This window comes from Salvelinus sp. IW2-2015, linkage group LG14 (assembly GCF_002910315.2).
Source record: "Salvelinus sp. IW2-2015 linkage group LG14, ASM291031v2, whole genome shotgun sequence".
NCBI classification, from domain to species: Eukaryota; Metazoa; Chordata; class Actinopteri; order Salmoniformes; family Salmonidae; genus Salvelinus; species Salvelinus sp. IW2-2015.
This window is the reverse complement of record NC_036854.1, coordinates 14,931,783-14,953,056: the sequence shown is the minus strand read 5'-3', so window position 1 is coordinate 14,953,056 and position 21,274 is coordinate 14,931,783. Positions and strand designations below refer to the sequence as shown.

Here is a 21,274-nt window from a genome sequence, read left to right as displayed (position 1 = left end):
TGGGCTAATTAAGTTTTTGATTAGAAGTAGGTTTTAATATGTTATCAAGATGTCAATATGTGTTCCATAAAGAAGATAAATCATTTAGGCTTTGAGAAGCCAGAACAGGCATTGGCTTTGTCCAGGCATTATGTACAAATATACAGTGTTGTGTGAAGAGTTCCATTTTATTTACATAAGGGTCTAACTTTAATTTTAATTTACTTAAGACATGTAGGATCCATAAAGCGACAGAGGAACTGTTGCCTTTGTATTTTCTTTTTATACCTGTCTGAGTTTGTTTATTTATTTTATACAGAAATAACTAACAGGAAATAAAATCTGACCTGACTCTGTGTAGACAGCTCCCTTGACTGTTTGAGTCATCTTTCATATAGAAGCTGGATGAATCTGAAAACCACAGTCTTCAATTTAATGAAATAAATGTGCCATTTGAAGCCATAATAAGCTAATCTGCTTTAAATACTTGTGAGATGTGTTCACTAAGTCAAAAATCTACAATGTCATTATAAGGTATTCTGCCTTTCATATCTTTGTCTCTACTCTTGGCTATAGTGGTATGTTTTCAATAAAAATGAATGTATACCAAACAATTGTACAGTGTTACATACAATGCAGTTCCAAAAAGTGATTTAATTATGAGTCTGTCTTTAAAACAGTTTGTCAACGCAACAATGTATTGTATGGCTAAAGCTTAAGCACAGGTCATAAACATTTAAATCTGGTTGCAGTGTGCTGACCACACTACCATAATAATCATAGAACTACATGCAATGGATTGAATTCAGATGACTTTTAAGTGGATTTAATTGAATTCAGTACAGTTGTGAATAACCTTACAACTTGATGTTAAAAAAATCTACCTTCTGTTCAACACCTCATCAAATTGTGTCAGTGTTACCATAAACATAACTTAGTACTGTTGATTAGGATTCTTTTGACATTTGAGGAGATCACAAAAGCTACCCTAGAGTAGACATACAGCACAGCTTTTAGATCAACAAAACAAGAAGATAGCCTGTCTGTCAGTTTTTAGGTTGACTGCAGTTCATTCTTATCAAAAGCAAGCCTTTCATTCGTTAGCTGACAAAACATTAGAATGAGTCTCTTACCAGTGTTGATGAAAATTGTCATTTTCAATGATATTATATAGGACTTTTAATCTAGAACTATCACTCAGTTAACATTGTTCTTTAGACATGTATCTTGGTGTGAAACTACTACCGACAGCTGTTTACCAGTATGCTTTGCTGCCTCTTGTAATGTTGAGTGTTGGAAATCAAATGTCAAACTGTTAAGTGGCTTCTGTACAGTGGTGGCATCTAAGAAGTCTGTGGGGGGGAAAAAATATGCGGTATTCAACTGTTTCTTTTCATATTGCAATGTAATGTTTCCAAGCTTTTGAATAAAGTCACAGCTGGTTATCATGTCTTCTGCCCAAGTTCATGATTATTTGATGAAAAGCTGTAGGCTAGTAGGTATAGTGTGTTCAGCCTACAAAAGAGAAGAAAATCGCAATAGAACAAATTTGATAAACTGTAATAAGTGACCCCAAGGTCTTGTTCGAATAGCACCCTTCCTTCCTCACTTCTTTTAAGTAATCTCTGATAACAAGGCGTTAGATCTGTCACAAATAGGTGTAAGCAGAGATCCACTCATATAACGTATACCATACACCCATAGCTTATACACCTACACCAACCATGTCAGGTACTGTATGTTAATACTCCGTCTCAAGAAGGTTATAAGGAAGGACACTGAACAGAAATCTATTTTTTCCCAAGAATAGAACGCTATGATGCAGCCTGCAGAAGTCAGAGAAAATACACTTTTTGGCTTCGTGGAGCAGAGCTGTTGTGAAGGACGTTTTCAAGGAAGTGCGTTTGTGTATATACAGGACCTTCCGCTCCCACCTACCATCAACCAATTATGTCAATGTGGAGCTATACAGAGCCCTCCGCATTGTTACAACATTTGAGAGGGCATGGTGATGTGGTATGGAGCTTGATTTGGCCTCTGCACCTCTCTAGAGGCTCCGCAATCGCGTCACACCTCCATACAAAGCCTCTGAACACATTTTTGGATCAAGCATAAGTTGGCTTTAAAGGGAAGCATGGAGTCCTGACGCTTTCTCGCCCTCTTGTGGACGATATACAACACTGCCCTCACTGTCTCACATCACAGGATGTGAATTTCCCAACAACTCTTCATTGTCCACCTTATAGGCCTTTTTGGAAGATAGTTCATCAGAACAGGCCTGCTATGATTACAATCCTGCAGGATGAATAATGATAATACAGTTGTTATAATACAATACAATATAATACAATACAGTTGTTATAAACTGAGGGCTTTAGGGTTGTACGTATAAAGCACCTCAGATTGAGTGTTGATCTCCAATCAGTTCCCACTCTCCATGTAATCTCATCCATTGTGATCTAAAAATGGCAAAACTGATCCTTAATTAGCAATCATACTCTAAGACGCTTGATACATAGGGCCCCCTACGTGGGACTTTGAGACAGTGCTATACATATTATAAACAGACAAGCCTTTTTTGAACCGTTCAGATTTACAGCTGAACAGAGACATATGAACGAGACAATGCTATGAATAGGATTTCATAGGATGTCAGTTCCGGTATAATCTCTCGTGGACAGATTTAACGGAACATAACTGGTAGGCCTACCATAGAATCTGTTGGGGAGGAATGGGATGAATGAGATAAGGAGCAGCAGCAGTTCCGGTGTTTGTTCTCTATGCTGCGGCACGGCACGGCAATGCTCCAAGTCTGGAACCAACAGGACCCTGAACATCTTCCACCTCCAAGCCATAAGACATCTAAATAGTCAGTTGAATAGTTAACCAATAGCTACCCGGACTATCTGCATTTACCTTTTTGGCACTAGCTCGTTTGACTAATCACAAATGTTACTGTTTATTATCTATCCTGTTGCCTAGTCACTTTATCCCTAACCATATGTAGCCTACATATCTACCTCAATTACCTCGTACTCCTGCACATCGACTCGGTGTTGGTACTGGTACCTCATGTACCCTATGGCGATTTTAGGTATGTAAATCTTGTTGGGGGGGGGGGGGGTGCATGGCAGAAAAGCCACTACACAACGCAACACTAAACAATACATTAATTGCACTATAACGGTGACAAACGGTGCCCGCAAACTGTTAGGGCTTGCATAAAGCTGTCCCAACAGCAGTGTCCTGGCAGCAGTCCCAACAGCTTATCACTGCTACACCTGGCTATCAGCGGAGCCTTGTCTGGCAGTGAAACAGTTCATTCAGCCTCATTTACTGCCTTTTAAAAAACATAGCTGATATGGCTGACTTGCTTCAACAAATGTGGTTTCTACTGACAATTGAGATGTACAAACTATGGCATAAGGGGACGACAAGCGGATAAGAGGCAATCCGTAATTTCGATTAAGACATTATTGAGTGAGCTAGGACGGACGTAGTCAATATAGCTATTTGTTCAGCACTTTTGAAATGTACAGCGACAGAATTCAGAACATCGGCCAATCTTACAGTGTTGTACACCAAGTCAGAACCGTAGAATAAATAAAGGGGGCAAATAAGCAGACAATGAAAGCTCTTACAATATTCAATGATTACATTTCTCTAAAACAGGTTATAGGCTACATGTGCACCACCAAGTAAGAACAGTAGGCGAAATGAAGGGAAAATAGACCAAATTATTAGGGTGAGGCACATGGGCTACAAACAGCTTACTACACAACATAGACTTAGTATTACTTTCTTAACTACCGTATACATATCTCCCTGGCATATTACATCATTTATGCAGCAGCATACATTACATGTTTGGACTCAAAGTCCGGCATTCTCTGGATTTATGGTGCTTTCAAGACAACTTGGAACTCGGTACAAAAACAAGGTTGAATCATGGCCAATGTTGAATGTTTATAATTTTAAGCTTGGAAAAGAGACCCTGGGACCACACAGCCACTCCACTGAATAGCAGGCTAGTGATTGCTTTGCAATGCTTGCAGTTAGCTACTGATTCCTTCCAAACTACTAACTTGTTGAATTTGCGATTTCCAACTTGTTTATGTCCAATAGCAGATGAGCACTGATACGTTTTATCTATAATTTCTCTTCATTTTTTCTCTTCATATGGCAAGGATTAAAAAGGATTTGCCAGTAGATTGTAGACTTGATTCATGATGATGACTGCTAGCTAAGATTTTGAAAGTATCAAAGCTAATGTGATTTGGAATCCTTTTATCTGTGGCCAATTACCTTGAGCCTTCTTGGATGGGCACTTCTAATGTAACTATGGCAGCACCCAAGGGGCATGAATTTTCGAGCTCTACCCTTAGATTTGGTGGTGACATAGTGTCCCCATGAGTGACAGAACACTGAGCCAATCACGTCACAACTAGAGAACATTACCTACCCCTACACTCCGTATTTTCTGTTGGCTGCCCCACCACCACAGAAAGCACTAAGCTAGGCTGAAACTCCTGCATTTTGGAGCTGCATTACTCAAGAAAGCAAAAAAGAGACCGTGTTTGTAAACGGCTTTACAATGATTTTTTTTTTTTTTTTTTTTTTTTTTTACATTGTTTGCAAACTGATATGTGACACATATTAATGCTAAAGTAACATGTAAAACAGGCAACCCCAAAAAACAAACAAAAAATATATTTATTTTATTCTGCCCTGAATGAGGGGTCGCCACTGCCTAACGTTATACAGCCAAGTTATCTTTACTCATATTTTTATTTTTTTCTCTACATGGTTGGGAAGGGCACGTAAGTAAACACTACACCTGTTGTTTACAAAGCATGTGACAACTACAATTTGATTCGATTTTTCGTCACTGGTTCCCACAACTCATGGTTTTGCTGGTGTTAGCATCTTTAGAATTTCAAAAGAGAGAACAATAATTTATTTGAGCAGCTGACGTATTACGTGAGACTTTAGTTCTGGGTTAACCGACATTAGTTCAGGTATATCTGAATCTGAACCTGGACATAAACAACATCTAAATAAGGAAGTGCACCTCAAACACAATGGGGCCAGTCCTAAACTGAAAGTATGTAGCCTACTGACATGGGGATGTCCCATATGAACGAGAAACGTTTAAGGAATATTTACTTTGTCCAATCATTTGAAAAGTCTGTGGGATTAGCTGTAATAATAAATTTCCTGCAAATTTCACGGGCTGTGTTTAAACAGGTAGATCTTTTTTCTCTACTAATTGGTCTTTTGACCAACCACATCAGAGCTGAGTAAAAAAAATATCAGGATTGGGTCGCCTGTCTAAACGCAGCTCGTGTTTATTTTTTCCTGCTGGTAAATGAGTCACATTGCAGCACAGAACAATAGAGAATAGATCTAGCAAAGTACTGTTATTTACAAGAACAATAAAATAAGTTGAATCAAATATGCACATTCAGAAATGAGACAATGACTGGGAGGACACGTTTTCAAACGTTCTGGTTCTTCGTTAGGAATTAACTAATAGCTTTATTCCAATTCTTTAAATAATTTGAAAGTACTGTGGCATTTAAATTGGTCAGTGCTATGTGGAATCATTGGGACGTCCCTACCCGAAACCCTTACCCTAACTTTAACCCCTACCCTTAGCCTAAGCCTAAACCTTACCTAACTCTAACCCTTATCTAAACCTTAACCCTTACCTTAAATATTTTACATTTCAATTTCAATGGACGTCCCAAGGATACCAGATTGCACCACCCATTTCAATTTGGCGAGTGCTTTTGGCATTCACGGTTTATGTGGGGAATGTAGAGCAAAGGCGCCAAGTATTGCATATGAACAAGTATAAACTGTATAAAAAAATAAACTACATTAACTAACACGAGATTCCTTAAGTGCGCATGCCCATTAGCTCAGAATGTAAAATGAACGTTGTTTTTGACGCCATGTTGGTTGTCATCAAGGAGAGAATTTGACGACGGTGCTGGGAGAAGGAAATACTTGTCCGAAATCTACTGTCATCTGGTTTTATATGATAATTCACATACACTAATTGATTGGATGAATTTCTACTAAGATTAGGTCATTACAGGGTCTGCGTTTTGGATGGTATTAAGACTCGAGAGGCGAAAAATCGAAGTCATCTGTTCATAACCTGAATTTTCCCTTGAGGGTAGTCGGAGAAGAAAGCCAGCGGAGGGACCCAGTCACAGGAGTTCTGGTGTGCCCTCTGATAGCGAAAACCACAGCTTTATCTCGTTTTTATAGATCCATAATATTGTCAACGGAATGGCTTGTGGGGCTACTTTGAAAAGGACTATGGATTTCGATCCATTGATGAACCAGGCGTCCCCCAAAAGGAGGAGGTGCACCCCAATGTCTCAAGCCGCCTCGACCTCATCACCCCAGAAATATCTGCGTATGGAGCCCTCACCATTTGGAGAAGTGTCGTCCAGACTCACAACGGGTTAGCAACATTTAATAGCTACTAGATTGAAGGCATGAGTGGGAATCTATGAATGAAAGGTGTTGTTAGGGCACCTTGGTGAGGTTAGCTATGTTAGCGTAGCTAACTACTAACTAGTTGGCTAAGCAATATCAAATGCCTGACTAGTAGCTACAGTAAGTTACTGATAAACTTGAAACACTTCTTGTATTTGTTGTTGAAACCTGTGACTTAGACACAACTGTTTGTTCAACTAGCTTGCTAACTAATGGCAGCTAGGAGGCCGGTGCTAAACCTTCAAGCTAAGCTAGCTAGCATAGATCTTATAAATGAGCATTTTACATTTAGCCAGAAATGTATCTGATAAATACTTCTTTAACAGCAACAGGATGATGGCATATATATTAGTCAAACACTGGTGTAAAGTACTTTAGGTTTAGTAAAACTACTTTACTTTTTTTTTTTTTTTATGGGTATCTTTACTATTTTATATTTGTTTACTTTTACTTCACAACATTCCTAAAGAAAATAATGTGCTTTTTACTCCTTACATTTTCCCTGACACTTGTTATAGTTTGAATGCTTAAAAGGACAGGAAAATGGTGCAATTCACACACTTATCAAGAGGTCATCCCTACTGCCTTTGATCTGGTGGACATGCATAGTTTGTAAATTATGTTGGAGTGTGCCCCTCCCTGGCTGTCTGTAAATTTACTTAATATAATGAATCAGAAATTATTTATACTTTTGATACTTAGGTATATTTTAGCCATTACATTTATTTTTGATACTTAAGTATATTTAAAACCAAATACTTTTAGGCTTACTCAAGTTGTATTTTACTGGGTGACTTTTACTTGAGTCATTTTCCATTAAGTTATCTTTTACTCAAGTATGACAGTTGGATACTTTTTCCACCTCTGGTCCAACATGGCCTAGTCTGTGCAGTGGAATTGCTTCCTGCAGGGGTTGGGATGGGGTTCTCATTTGCTACGGAAGTGGATAGCTCGAATTTTGTAGCCTTTGTCCTTGAATTAAGGTCATATTGTTGTTAGTTACTTAGTGAAGTATCAAGATGACTCACAAGGTATATTGCTTGAGTATGTTGTGCAATTTGTTATTTGGAATGATTGATTAGCTTGCCCTAACCATCATCTTGCACTTGTTTTCCATTCCAGAGCAAATCCTGCACAATATCAAGCAAGAGTACAAGCGGATGCAGAAGCGAAGGCACCTGGAGAACAGCTTTCAGCAGACCGAGGGCTGTTGTCCCCTGGAGTCACAACCCCATAGCTCCATCCTTAATGGATCCAGTCTGCCAGGTATGTCCAGTCTGCTTTTACTCAGGAAGGACATCAGGAGGAATAAAGACACATCTGAGGGGGTTCATCAAATGGAAACCATTGGTTGCCTCACAACAATTGTCATCCCTTTTGTTAGCTTGCAGTTGTATGTCGCTTGGCTTCATTTAATGTCGTAATTTTTTGGGGTCAAGTTTCACATGTGGTTTTGAGAATGTTCTCCCCGATAATGGATACTTATTCTCTATACAGGAACATCTTCTGGTGCCATCTCCCCATCTAGAAAAGAGCAACCTCTATTTACCTTGAGACAGGTTGGGATGATCTGTGAACGACTACTTAAAGAACGAGAGGAGAAGATAAGGGAAGAATATGACGAAATATTGACAACAAAACTAGCAGGTGTGTTGGAGAAACTGTTTCTGTGACCTCTGCAGAATATATAGCACTCTATTTATTGTCAGACCTTTTTCTCTCTTTTTGCAGAGCAATATGATGCTTTCGTTAAGTTCACTCACGATCAGCTAATGCGGCGATTTGGAGAGCAACCTGCTAGCTGTGAGTAATAAACTTCCCTCTGTCAGTGCAGTGTTTCCCATATATTATTTTAGCAGCATCGCACCGCCGCTGCTAAATTGTTGCCACCACACCCCTACAATTTGACTGGGGGAAATATAGCGACTCTAATGGTATGTCTTGGTAGATGGAAAGGCTTTCCCAAAAACCTTCTCAATTAAATGTTAACTTGCTATAAAGTAGCCTATGCCTACCTGGTAAAATGATATCATTATTATTTCCATCAATCCAATGGGCAATTGTTTTTCAAATGCCATCACGTGCTACAGAAACACTGCTAACCAAACAGTCCTAGGTGCGTGAGCACTTGAATAAAAGGGTAACATTAAAAAACATTAAATCTAAATATCTTAATGTTTTCCAGACCTCGAAAGTGGTCTCCTGATGTGGTTTTAGGATTGCTGTGTACTTAGAACATCCAATTGTGTTGCTTTTCTATGTAAAAATTGTGATTGGAGAGTGAACCTGAACACCCCCCCTTTGTGACTCTTGCCACTGCGGAAAGAAAAAAAACACCTAGGGGTAACACTGACATGCGTCCTCCCTTCTTTATAAAGACCCCTGTCACTTCTGTATCATGCTTAATGTATTGTGAACTTTATGTTCCATGAATCTGTATTCATAGCTGCTCTCTCTTCCTCCCCAGATGTTTCCTGAGTGAAGCCTCATATTTGATGGAATACCAATTTCCCATTTTATTATTGCTAAAAGCTTCCCATTTGATTCTCTGCCAACCGTATTCTCCAGAGACTCAGGGGCTCTAGTTGGACTTGTAGCAGTGCCATATCTCCCCTGTGGGCTTAGGATGCCTCAAGCTTCTGTCAGTGGCAACTACGTTCTCTTCGGCGACTGGTATTTGTGCTGCGGCCTAAATGGCACCCAATTTACTACTTTTGGCCAGCGCCCATAGAGCTACGGTCAAAATTAGTGCACTATATATAAAATAGGGTGCCATTTTGGATGAAGCCTTGGAGTGCTTCCTGCTGTCAACACATATATGGACCTCTGCTACCTATTACTCTACCAGTGGCCTCCGTTGTTTTAATTGCTGTATTGATATTTATTAGGCTTTTTTTCTTAGGCCTTTTTATAAAGTGACCTGCCATTCCCAACTCTGCTAACCTCGTCTTAGATCTGTTTGTGCTCTTTCCAACTACATTGCTGTCCTTGTCAAGCTAAGACAATGAGTGACAAGGAGTTGGCATTATAGCCCAAACAGACTGGCACTCAGGCTACAACTCTGCCACCACACATTTAGATTTATCTTGTTCCATAAACATGTTTCTTTGTTTCAACAATGATGAGACACACCTTTTTTTATTTTAATCAAATCAACCTGTACAGTTGGGAGGGGTGGTCCACTACAAAAGAGCAGATAATCCAAGGAAGCTTCTGGACTGGACTCCAGGAGAGGACATCCTAGCATTTATCAGTTATGGTTACATTGTAATGGTAAATGGTCTGTGTAAATTATGTCTTTTGTCGGACCTTTGTTACAGTTAACCCTTTTTTTGGGGGGGGGGGGTGCTATTTTTCCCCTGTTTATTTTATTGCCTATGTAGCTTAATGGACTTGGGTTGGGTAAAGGGAATGAATAATAGGTTTACATTAAAGGGTGTTCCGGTTTCACATTGTCTTTTTCATAGTCAAAAATGCTAGAATAGTTGACATCTCTGTTCAATTTATCTCTTCCAAGTGTGCCAGAGAAGGTTCCACTTTAGTGATTTGCTTTTGATGGTGTTGATTTTGGACTGTGTATAATCCATCTCCTCCACCATTTGAGAAGGAGTACTTTGAAGGTATTTTATCTTGTCCAAACACATAAAAAATGTTCATAGTAGCTAGGTTTCCATCCAGTTGGTGATAGATTTTCAGGTGAATATTGTATAATCTGCATAAAAACAATGTTAGTTTTTCCCACCAGATGTGTTTTCATCGAATTGCTTTGTTATGGGTAAAAGGCTGTGCGTGATGACGTAGTGCACATACAAATACATATTGTGGTTAAATTCCCATGTATCGAATAAAAAATTAAAGTTAAATGGGTTTGTGTCACATTTTCAGCTCTACTGATGGTTTTCCAAAAAAAATACATGTATGTAGCGGTGCTCATTGATATTGGCATGTGCGTTCTAGGCAACAGCTCGCAGATCCAGTGTGGGTACATGAGATTATTATGGACAAATGTATGAGAATTTTTTAATTTCAAACGGCAGCCAAGCGTCTGATCTTGTCACCAGAATAAGACTCAATATTTATTGACATGGTGCATCAAGCTCATCACCTTGCATTTTCACCACCCTGTGAAGTTCATAATTAGTTTAATCTGTAGCCTAATAAACTGCAGGCTTTCCCAACCAGTCAAAGTGGGATGGGAAAGGGGGATACCTAGTCAGTTGTACAACTGAATGCAGTCCACTGAAATGTGTCTTCTGCATTTAACCCAACCCCTCTGAATCGGAGAGGTGCGGAGGGCTGCCTTTATCGACATCCACGTTTTCGGCGCCCGGACCACGTCATTGTGTTTACTTTGATATGATTTATTATATCAATAAAAGCGCTCCATCAAAATTTCTCACATACAATTTACCAACACAAAAATATCCCACCTTGTCCAGCGTATTTAGATTTTTTGACATTTGGAAAGTTTACTGACACATTTTCTGTTTCCATCAGGCCTGTCATGACATTTTGTTATCCAACATGTACTTTACTTGCATAAAAAGGTTGGATGGAAACCTGGTTAGCGTAAGGAACATGAAGCCTATGACTTAATGTTCTCAAACAAACACTGTGATAGGCTATCCTGAAAGGTCTGTTTTATCTGTTAAGTTATTACTTACTGGTCAAATAATCACTGCTCTCATAGCAATTGTGTGGTTACAGTATCAGGTGTATTATTGACTTTAGAAATATACATGTTCTTAATTCTTATTCTATGGTATTGGAACTTATATCTGACCTATTTGAGCCAATTAATTTAAGAAAATGTATCACTATGAATACAAAATAAATGAAAAAGTTAGTGCTGCATAAATATATCAGTATTTGCAAGTGCATATTTCATTTTGGTATCACAGTCTGTGTGAGGACAGACGACGCCAGAGAGCGTCGAAGTGGAAATCTAACGTGCCCACTCTTCTATGACGTAGTCGGCAAATACACCACTTCGATTGGATGAAACGTGTGAGGTTGAGTTCAAAGATCACTTAAGCAGGAAATGTGTGTTTGAATGTCATCAGCTGCAAAAGCACGCATGAATGTGATATGGAATAATCTATTTTATGACCATTGAATGTAATTTATGAAAACACGGCATTGATGTCGACGTATGCACATGGCTTGTTATTTCAGAAGAAGTATTGCATCGAAGGTAGTGCATGTGTTCTGTGTAATTTGTGTAGTTAGCTAACGTTAGCTATGTGGGGTTTCCTTTAGTACATAATGTTAGCAAATAGTATCCGCATGTTAGTGCCTGTCATTATTTATTCTTAAGAACCAAGATGCCCTCGGTTTGTTTAAATTTATAACTATAATTTCTATCGGCCAATTAACATTGATAGTCGAGTATTCTGAATATTTCAAGCTGGTCAATGTAGGTAATCATGACTTCAAAACATACCAATAATCTATGCTATGGTGTTCAATTGACATAACAACAATGTGTGTTGCAGTTTTCATATTTGACCTCTCTTGGTTTAGCTCTCTAGGGCTTTGGGACGGTCTGAAGATGCCTTCATTTCAGCTCTCTGTGCTATCCCAGTCTCCAAAAAACAGTTAAGTGTGAGTGTGCAGTGGTGGAAAAATACCCAATTGTCATACTTGAGTAAAAGTAAAGATGCCTTAATAGAAAAGGCCTCAAGTAAAAATGAAAGTCACATACTACTTGAATAAAAGTATTTGGTTATAAATATACTTATTTATTAAAAAGTAAATGTAATTGCTAAAATATGCTTAAGTATAAAAAATACAATAATAAATTATTTCACATTCCTTATTTTAAGCAAACCAGACAGTAAGATGTTCTTGTTTTATTATTTTACAGATGGCCAGGGGCACACTCCAACACTCAGACATAATTTACAAACAAGGCACCTAAATGTTCTGTCCTGCTTAGCATTCAAGATGTAACTAGTACTTTTGGGTGTCAGGAAAAATGTATGGAGTAAAAAGTACATTATTTTCTTGAGGAATGTAGTAGAGTAAAAGTCGTCAAATATATATAGTAAAGTACAGATACTTTAAAATACTACTTAAGTTGTTTTTTGGGGTATTTTTAATAAGTACTTTACACCTGTGTGTGTGTGTGAGGGAGGGAGGGAGGGAGGGAAAGAGAGAGAGAGATCTACTGAATGAAGTCTCAGTCCTAGTCTGGTCCTTACAGATCCCTCAATCAAACATGATTATCACTACACAGTCACCATGTTTCTCAATGGTTCTTCTGATATTGTTCATCTCAGGCAATCCCCAGATTTTCGGTTGTCAGTAAACACTCTGCTGAGGAATGGGATCCTGCCAACTAATGGAAACCTCCAGGCACAGACAGAGGCTCTGGCCAGTCAGGTGGGACCAATAGTGTTGTAGTCTAGATGCGGATCTTGGGTCAGGTTAACATTTTCCCGACTAATTGTTAAGGTTTTGATTGGGGGAGGAGAAACTGATCCTAGATCGGTACCTAGGGGAAACTTCACCCTGAAACGTTTAGTCAGTCACATACTCACACTTTGCTGATATTTAGATTTCACCCTCCTGTCAGAATTACAGTGCATGCTATTTCCTTTCAGTTAAAGCAAGACAGTGTGGTGGAAGAAATATTTGCTGGACGGGGAGTGATACACTTTAGAGTTAGTCGGAATCTGTTAGTACAGGTGAATATGCCTTTTTCCCTACTCTTTTCATTTTGATCATGTCAGTCGGAAAACTGCAGACTCTGTTTGAAATATTTTTTAGCAACCAGCGTGTAGGAATAGAATGTATATAAATGAACAAGACAACCATCTGGAAGTCTACACGTTTGTTTTTGTTTTGTTTCAGAAAGTTTTAGAGCAGCTGTGCCAAGAACGTCACAAATTTGGTGTGAAAAGTGAACTTTTCGATGGCCTCAAAAAAGGAACAACCGTGGTGGAGTTTAGGTATTGAAATATGTTCTCCTCCAACTTCCATTCGTTTGTCTAGGATGTTGAGGCAAAGTGTTAAGAGGCAAGCACTAAAGAAATAGCTACCTTCTTTTTATGAATTTATTGACAACATTTCCCTTTTACTTTTCTTACAGTTCTCCAAATATTGCCAAGAAGTTTCATGCTGGACACCTGCGTTCCACCATTATTGGTGAGACTCAGTTGAAGTTCTTTAGCGTACCAAGAGAGGGCAGAGTTCATTTTGATATTGTTCCTGACCTCAGGCTAAATTCAGGATGTGTTTGAAATATTGTATCTATTGTGACTGAAAAATGCACAATGTTATTTTTAGGTAACTTCATTGCCAACCTGAAAGAATCATTGGGAAATCATGTCATTAGAGTGAATTACCTGGGAGATTGGGGCATGCAGTTTGGTGAGTAAAGCAGAGAAGAAGAACATAAAGGAATACACTGAGAAGGTAGACTCAGTGAAATGACGTTGCCACGAGCGTCAAAGCAGATATTGCGATGCGTGAGATGCAAGACTTCGCTCCCACAACGTCACACACAGTGAGTGCACACATATCACTGTCTTTATTATTGGATCAGTACACCTGAAATGTTTTTGGGGGACAATCATGTCCTCCACACTAGATGGACGTGATATTGTACAATTTGTGTCTTTTGTTTTCGTAGATCTATATTAGATGGTTGCATTCAAGACAAGGTCGTATTTACTGATCTGCTTGTCAGTATCAGCAGAGTGAGCTACTAATTTGTGTCGTATTAAAAAGATGTTGCTTGTGTCTCCAGTCATGTAAAGTGTAGTAAAATTGCATGAAATGTGTTTATAAAATGCCAAATTCTTCCCATGCAAAGAAAGGAGAAGAAACATCTCTGATTAGGCCTACTCACTGTGTGCTCAGGCATACATTGTTCTGAACTGAGGTATATTATTAGCCTAAATTATGACTATGCAATCACATTAGGAGTAGTAACCTATCTTGCATTATTTTGCAAATGGAATGATGGTTGCATGCAATCTTTTATTGTAAAGGTGCAATTTTATGGTGAAAAAATAGCTTCCCCAAACTTGAAACTCACACACCGCCTGGATGTCGCCATTTGAAATCGGCCTTGATGTGACTTGATAGCGTGTATTACGTATCTATTTTACATTGGAATATATGCGCCTTTCCTCAATTGAGTCAATTTATGAGGAGGTTGAGTAGTGGTTGACATGGTATATGCCGTTCCACAGACCTTTAAACCTTATTTTAATTTTTTCAAAATAGCATTTTAGAGTATAAATTGTGTAGAAATGCAGTAAGCGAGCTTCAACTTCCCCAAAATCCTTGGGGGATTTTACTTTGGACACCTACGTCATATCACTGAGTCTACCTTTAAGCAATATACATCTATATGTGATTTGATTACTGGTACCACAACTTTTTGAAAATAAGAATGATAGTTTTTGCTGAAAGGTATAGTAAACCATTGCCTTGGGAAATGGGACCAGGTTTCCATAATCTCTTCTTTGCCTGTGGATTTTAGGTCTGCTGGGAGCTGGCTTTCAGCTCTTTGGGTGTCAGGAGAAGTTGAAAAATAATCCCTTACAACACCTATTTGATGTAAGTTTTGAGAATCATAGTAGTTCTGAGAGAAAAGTTGAACCACTGCCCTCTTGTGTTATGTTTTGTTATGCAGTCATGTCAGTACGTGTGAACACATCTTTGGCGGCCTTCCCTTACAAGTTTGTTTGTGTGTATACATGTCCTGTAGGTTTACGTTCAGGTGAACAAGGAGGCGGAGAACAATGAGGTCATAGGACAGGCGGCCAGAGAGTTCTTTAGACAGCTGGAACAGCAGGAACCCCAGGCTTTGTTACTATGGAAACAGTTTAGAGAGATCACAGTGGAGGAGTACCAACAAGTCTACAAGGTATTGACCCGGCCTGCACGCATCTGACCAACTAGCCAAAAGGCTGTTGTAGGACTAAACCTTTGGCTAAACTGTTTTATTAAATTAAAACAGTAATTTACACTACTCAAGCAAACACTGTTTGTATTGATGTCCATGCACTGCCTTTTATGAACTCAGACAGGGTTGTCATTCCAGGGAAGTGCACAAGACGTTAGCGCCTTTGTAACACACCGTTTTGTTATCAGATGTCAATATTGATGCAATGTGTTTCTGTTCCTCAGCGCTTAGGGGTTCACTTTGACGTCTACTCTGGAGAGTCCTTTCACCAACAACAAGCCCAGGAGGTGGTGCAGCAGCTACAGAGACGAGGCCTGCTGAAAACCACAGAGTATGTCACGGAAGCAAACATCCTTATGAGTTATGAAAGAGCATTGTGTAAAAAGTCTGGGTAAATGTCATACACTAAGCAAACTGTCACCACATACCTTTAAGTAAACATTCCCACCCAACATCTAGTACTACTACGTGTTAAATTAAGCAGAGAAATAATCTATGGATTATTTATAGGTAAGTATGTAGAAATGAATAAGAAATAAAACAAAAGTGTGCATTGATCACAGGTAACAGTGATAGTATATGTAGAATAAGCGTGTCCGATTAACAAACAAAAGTGATATATATGGTGAATAAATTGTGTGTGTGTATATATATATATATATAACGGTTAACAGGAAGGGGACAGGCGTAGTGGATCTCTCTTCAGCTGGAGACATGTCCAGCTATTCCACAGTACTACGCAGTGATGGGACATCTCTCTATATCACCAGGTCTGTGCTGCTTTAGAAGGTTGACAGTGTTGTTATGACTGGTGTGCAATGCCTTAGTAATTATCAAGTGACACGTGAGTCTTGATGGTCATTTTTGTCATATTGTGTCTTTCCAGAGATCTTGCTGCAGCCATAGATCGAAAGGAAAGGTACAATTTCGATGAGATGATCTATGTGGTAAGCATTCGGCCAAACTGCTCTAACACTCAGCAATGACTACAAAAAGCAGTGTTATATGAACTTTTATCTAAACGTATTGTCATTTGTTTCTTTGTGAAGACAGACAAAAGTCAAGGGATTCATTTCCAGCAGCTGTTCCAGATCCTCTTGGCTATGGGACACTCGTGGGCTGAGAGGTAACGCTGTGTACGCAGCTGTCACAATACAAACAATCGATTGTTTCTACAGATAGTCCCATAGTAAATCTATCTGGTTTCATGGTTTGGTGTGTCTCCCCCCCACTGTTATGCAGTTGTTTTATCTGTTATGTTTATCCTATGTTATATTTATGTAAACTCACGTCCCTTTTTCACGACCCTGTCTTTCAAAGATAATTCGTAACAATCCAAATAACTTCACAGATCTTCATTGTAAAGGGTTTAAACATTGTTTCCCATGCTTGTTCAATGAACCATAAACAATGAATTAACATGCACCTGTGGAATGGTCGTTAAGACACTAACAGCTTACAGACGGTAGACAATTAAGGTCACAATTATGAAAATTTAGGACACTAAAGAGGCCTTTCTACTGACTGAAAAACACCAAAAGAAAGATGCCCTGGGTCCCTGCTCATCTGCGTGAATGTGCCTTAGGCATGCTGCAAGGAGGCATGAGAACTGCAGATATGGCCAGGGCAATAAATTGTAATGTCCGTACTGTGAGACGCCTAAGACAGCGCCACAGGAAGACAGCACTGACAGCTGATCGTCCTCGCAATGGCAGACCACGTGTAACAACACCTGCAGGACAGGTACAGGATCGGTACATCCGAACATCACACCTGCAGGACAGGTACAGGATGGCAACAACAACTGCCCGAGGTATGGGTGATGGCCGGATTCACGTTTATTGTCAAAGGAATAAGCGTTACACTGAGGCATGTACTCTGGAGAGGGATCGATTTGGAGGTGGAGGGTCCGTCATGGTCTGGGGCGGTGTGTCACAGCATCATTCCCCCCAGAAATGTCCGGGAACTTGCAGGTGTCTTGGTGGAAGAGTGGGGCAACATCAGCAAGAACTGGAAAATCTGGCGCAGTCCTTGAGGAGATTCACTGCAGTACTTAATGCAGCTGGTGGCCACACCAGATACTGACTGTTACTTTTGATTTTGAACCCCCCCCCCCCCCCCTTGTTCAGGGACACATTATTCCATATCTGCTAGTCACATGTCTGTGGAACTTGTTCACTTTATGTCTCAGTCGTTGAATCTTGTTATGTTCACATTCATATTTACACATGTTAAGTTTGCTGAAAATTAACACAGTTGACAGTGAGAGGATGTTTCTTTTTTTGCTGAGTTTATATGTAGGTATTGTTTTATCTGTTTGGCTGCAGGTGCCAGCATGTGCCATTTGGCCTGGTGCAGGGTATGAAGACGAGGCTGGGAGAGGTGGTTTTCCTGGAAGATGTCCTGGATGAAGCCCGGGCTAGGATGCTCAGGAACATGAGCCAGTCCAAGAGTAAGGACATGACATGGGATTCATTATAGAGATTTTGTCTGCGTCCCAAATGAAACCCTAAGTAATAGGAATTTCCAGGTGAACAAAAGAGAAGGGCAGCCCCAGATAAAAGTCAATCAAAAATGAATCGGGTTTATTACAAGTTGCAACAGGGAGATGCCACCCAGCACAGAAGCGGAGAAAATGTCTAATTGGCCTTCATTATACAGTACCATAATCAGCTGGCGACTGTTCTGTAAACACCAGCCCAATAGGCTTGTAGGAAGTCAAAACAAAAGGCAGTGACTTCCTCAGCTGCTAAAGAATCGCACAACGTTTCACAGAATACCATCATATTCAGAGTCCTTGTACCTCCAGTCTGGCGTCAATCACTATCAACAGATATGAGTTGAATCCATAACATACTGCATTGAGTCTAGTGACCATCAACCTGAGTGTCACAAACAGAACACTGTAAATCATGTGTATTACAGAAAGGGAAAATATATGAATACGCTAAACTATGTACCACTCTAAACTGAATATGAACTTTATTCATCTTAAATATTCCCATTACACCCTATTTCCTATATAGTCCACTACTTTTGACCAGGTGACATCGGGCTCTGGTCAAAAATAGTGCCCTATGCAGGGAATAGGTTGCCATTTGGGATTCAGCCTAGGTGTATAGTTATTGGTCATTAATAATCTGTCAGTTAACATTCTTTATCTCCTCAGCCACCAAGGAAATGGTGTATCCAGAAGACACAGCTGAGAAAGTGGGGATCAGCGCGCTTATAGTTCAGGTGAACCAATTTTACCCAACCTTAAAGAATAAGACATACCAACCAAACATCTTATTCTTCAAACTTACCTACCTAGTGTATGAAACGAAGGACAAACAAAGGGTAAGAACACGTGTGTGGGTCTGTAGGTGTAGCGACAGCTGTGTCTTTGGAAATAGATTATTGAAGCATGAAAACAATGGAAGATTGCTCCAGGTTATGCTCAGGCATGACCCTGTTTTCTGTCTTTCTTGTCTCAGGACTTTAAAGGGCCTCTAGGATCAGACTACAAGTTTGACTGGGATAGGATCCTCCAGGCCCAAGGTGATACAGGGGTGTTTCTACAGTACACACATGCCAGACTCCGTAGGTGAGTGATGAGGAAGCATTCATCATTTCACAAACTGCATGACTTTCAATAATATAGAACGTTAGTACAATACATGAACTGACTCTTGATTTAAGCAACTCATTGTCTGACTTCTCACCAACTGTTGTAATTTCAGTTTAATACATCGGTATGGCGACGGAGAGGAAGGTGCCTTTGACCCGTCACTTCTTCTAGATCAGAGGAGTATTTCGATACTCCAGCACCTCCTTCGGTAAGCGAATGCCCTCTAACCCCACACATAGGAGAATGGTCAGGGTTACTCTTCACTGATTACGTGTTGGGCCGGGATGGTTCACTAACCAGGAACTATTCTGAGCCCTAATTACTGTGTGCTGGATGCCAATTATATAACATGCTCTCATTCCTGTTGCATTTGAATACATCATAGAGGAATGTAAGCATGTGTGGGTGGGGTATTCAGATGAAAATGTCACTGTCACTAAATAAATGCAGTCACACCCGAACATGCTGTTTTCCATTGTGATCAAAATATTTATCCTACATCATTCACAATGTCTATTTTCAGCTATGACGAAGTTCTATACCAGTCTGTACAGGATCTGCAGCCAAAACATCTCGTTAACTTCCTTATGACACTGAGGTAAGGAGCAGGGTGTTTAATGTCTGACATGCAGGCAGTGTGAACATGATTATATTATTATATTACCTAATCATAAAATGTCTTTGTTCTCCTGCCTGGCTAGTCACCTGGCTGCGTCAGCACACAGGGAGCTACCAGTGAAGGGAAGCCCTCAAGCTGTTGCACAGGTAGATAAACACTGATAATTTGCTCATGTATCCTATTCAATACAAATAGCCTGAGACCCAAGGTAGGAAATTCCACAATGTGCATAAGTGTAATTTCAGTCAATGGATGTATTTAGGGCCTGGTGTATTCCGATTCAATGCTATCCATTAATTGTGAATGGCCTTCCTTGGAAAATGTATTTTATACGGGCATAGCCATATAGATTACAAATCTACTTGTGACCATTTTCAACAGGTTTTAGTACCATCCTTTGACAAGGAACATGTTCATTACGTAAACCGTTGAGATGATGATTCAGATAATTTGTTCATCCTCGTCGACAGGCTAGGCTGCGGCTCTTCGGTGGTGTCTGCACTGTGTTGGCCAATGGGATGAAAATATTAGGCATCACACCAGTCGAGAAAATGTGACCAATCAACGCCTGCTTGATCAATGTTCCTGTGTATGTAACTACTGTTATTGTATTAATGTAAATAAATGTAGTCTTGATTTAACACTTCTACATGATAAATGACTGGTTGCATCAAATCCAATGGTCTTTGCTTTGACAGGTTAGGGAACTGGCTAAATATCTGATGATATATTCCTGACAGATCTCGTTTTGCAACCATGCTGTTGTCAATCCAACCACACTGTACATTCCAGACTGTTGTTAGAGCAAGGCCTACAATAGACTGTACTTACTGTAATCCTCAATATGCAAAGTTATTTGACAGCCTGTCCTACCTGTATTCCTTGTTGCCCAACCACTTAATGCAGGGTTTCCCAATTATTCACATCTACTCAACACTAAAGGCAGATTCTTATCGTAAGCAGCTGAGTTACTGCACACATTAAGGCGGCGTTTCCCGAACTCTGTCCTCGGGACCCCAAGGGGTTTTTAAATAACCAACTAATCAAGCTTTGATCATTTGAATCAGCTGTGTAGTGTTAGGACAAAAAACAAAACGTGCACCCTTTCGGGTCCGAGGACCGAGTTTGGGAAATGCGTGCAGTAACTCAGCTGCTTACTAATCAGAATTACAAGTGATCTTTAATTTAGACACCCTTAGCCGAGTTGCCAACAAGCGGATGCATCCGGTTTTCAGGGATGCTACCTAGCTTGTGAAGAAGCCGGATGTGAAGGTCCTGGGCTGGCGTGGTCTACGGTTGAGGCCAGTTGGATGTACTGCCAAATTCTCTAAAACATTGGAGAAATGAACATTATCTGCCAACAGCTCTGGTGGACAGTCCTGCAGTCAGCATGCCATATGCATGATCCCTCAACTTGAAACATCTGTGGCATTGTGTGTGACAAAACTGCACATTTTAGAGGGGCCTTTTGTCCCCAGCACAAGATGCACCTGTGTAATTGTCGTGCTGTTTAATCAGCTTCTTGATATGCTACACCTATCAAAGTGGATGGATTTATCTTGGCAAAGGAGAAATGAACACTATAGGGATGTAAACAAATTTGTGCACAAAATGTGTGCTCTTATTTCAGCTC

The 21,274-nt window shown here is 39.8% G+C and overlaps 2 protein-coding genes across 4 annotated transcripts; both read left to right on the top strand.

The window, feature by feature from the left end:
- Positions 1–5,892: 5,892 nt before the first annotated feature.
- Positions 5,893–9,561, top strand: akirin2 (akirin 2). 2 transcript variants are annotated; one of them, XR_002878516.2, is made up of 5 exons: positions 5,893–6,457; positions 7,615–7,758; positions 7,990–8,139; positions 8,202–8,295; positions 8,960–8,987. XR_002878516.2 is itself a non-coding variant. In XM_024000198.2 (5 exons), the coding sequence occupies exons 1-5, from the start codon at positions 6,280–6,282 to the stop codon at positions 8,968–8,970; spliced, it is 555 nt and encodes a 184-aa protein (XP_023855966.1). In that variant the 5' UTR covers positions 5,893–6,279; the 3' UTR covers positions 8,971–9,561. The 2 variants fall into 2 exon arrangements, 1 of the variants encoding a protein (XP_023855966.1); XM_024000198.2 differs by having other exon boundaries at positions 8,224–8,295; positions 8,960–9,561.
- A 1,960-nt stretch (positions 9,562–11,521) lies between these two features.
- Positions 11,522–20,282, top strand: rars2 (arginyl-tRNA synthetase 2, mitochondrial). Of its 2 annotated transcripts, XM_024000634.2 has the most exons (20): positions 11,522–11,686; positions 12,016–12,089; positions 12,774–12,876; positions 13,098–13,181; positions 13,348–13,445; positions 13,586–13,641; positions 13,783–13,866; positions 14,987–15,063; positions 15,215–15,373; positions 15,637–15,743; positions 16,087–16,182; positions 16,299–16,359; positions 16,462–16,538; positions 17,740–17,864; positions 18,582–18,649; positions 18,889–18,998; positions 19,135–19,230; positions 19,546–19,620; positions 19,724–19,787; positions 20,112–20,282. In XM_024000634.2, exons 1-20 carry the CDS (start codon positions 11,645–11,647, stop codon positions 20,196–20,198), a joined length of 1,743 nt encoding a protein of 580 aa, XP_023856402.1. In that variant the 5' UTR covers positions 11,522–11,644; the 3' UTR covers positions 20,199–20,282. The 2 variants fall into 2 exon arrangements, with proteins under 2 accessions (XP_023856402.1, XP_023856403.1); XM_024000635.2 differs by lacking the exon at positions 13,098–13,181 and having other exon boundaries at positions 11,538–11,686.
- The last annotated feature ends 992 nt before the right edge of the window (positions 20,283–21,274 follow it).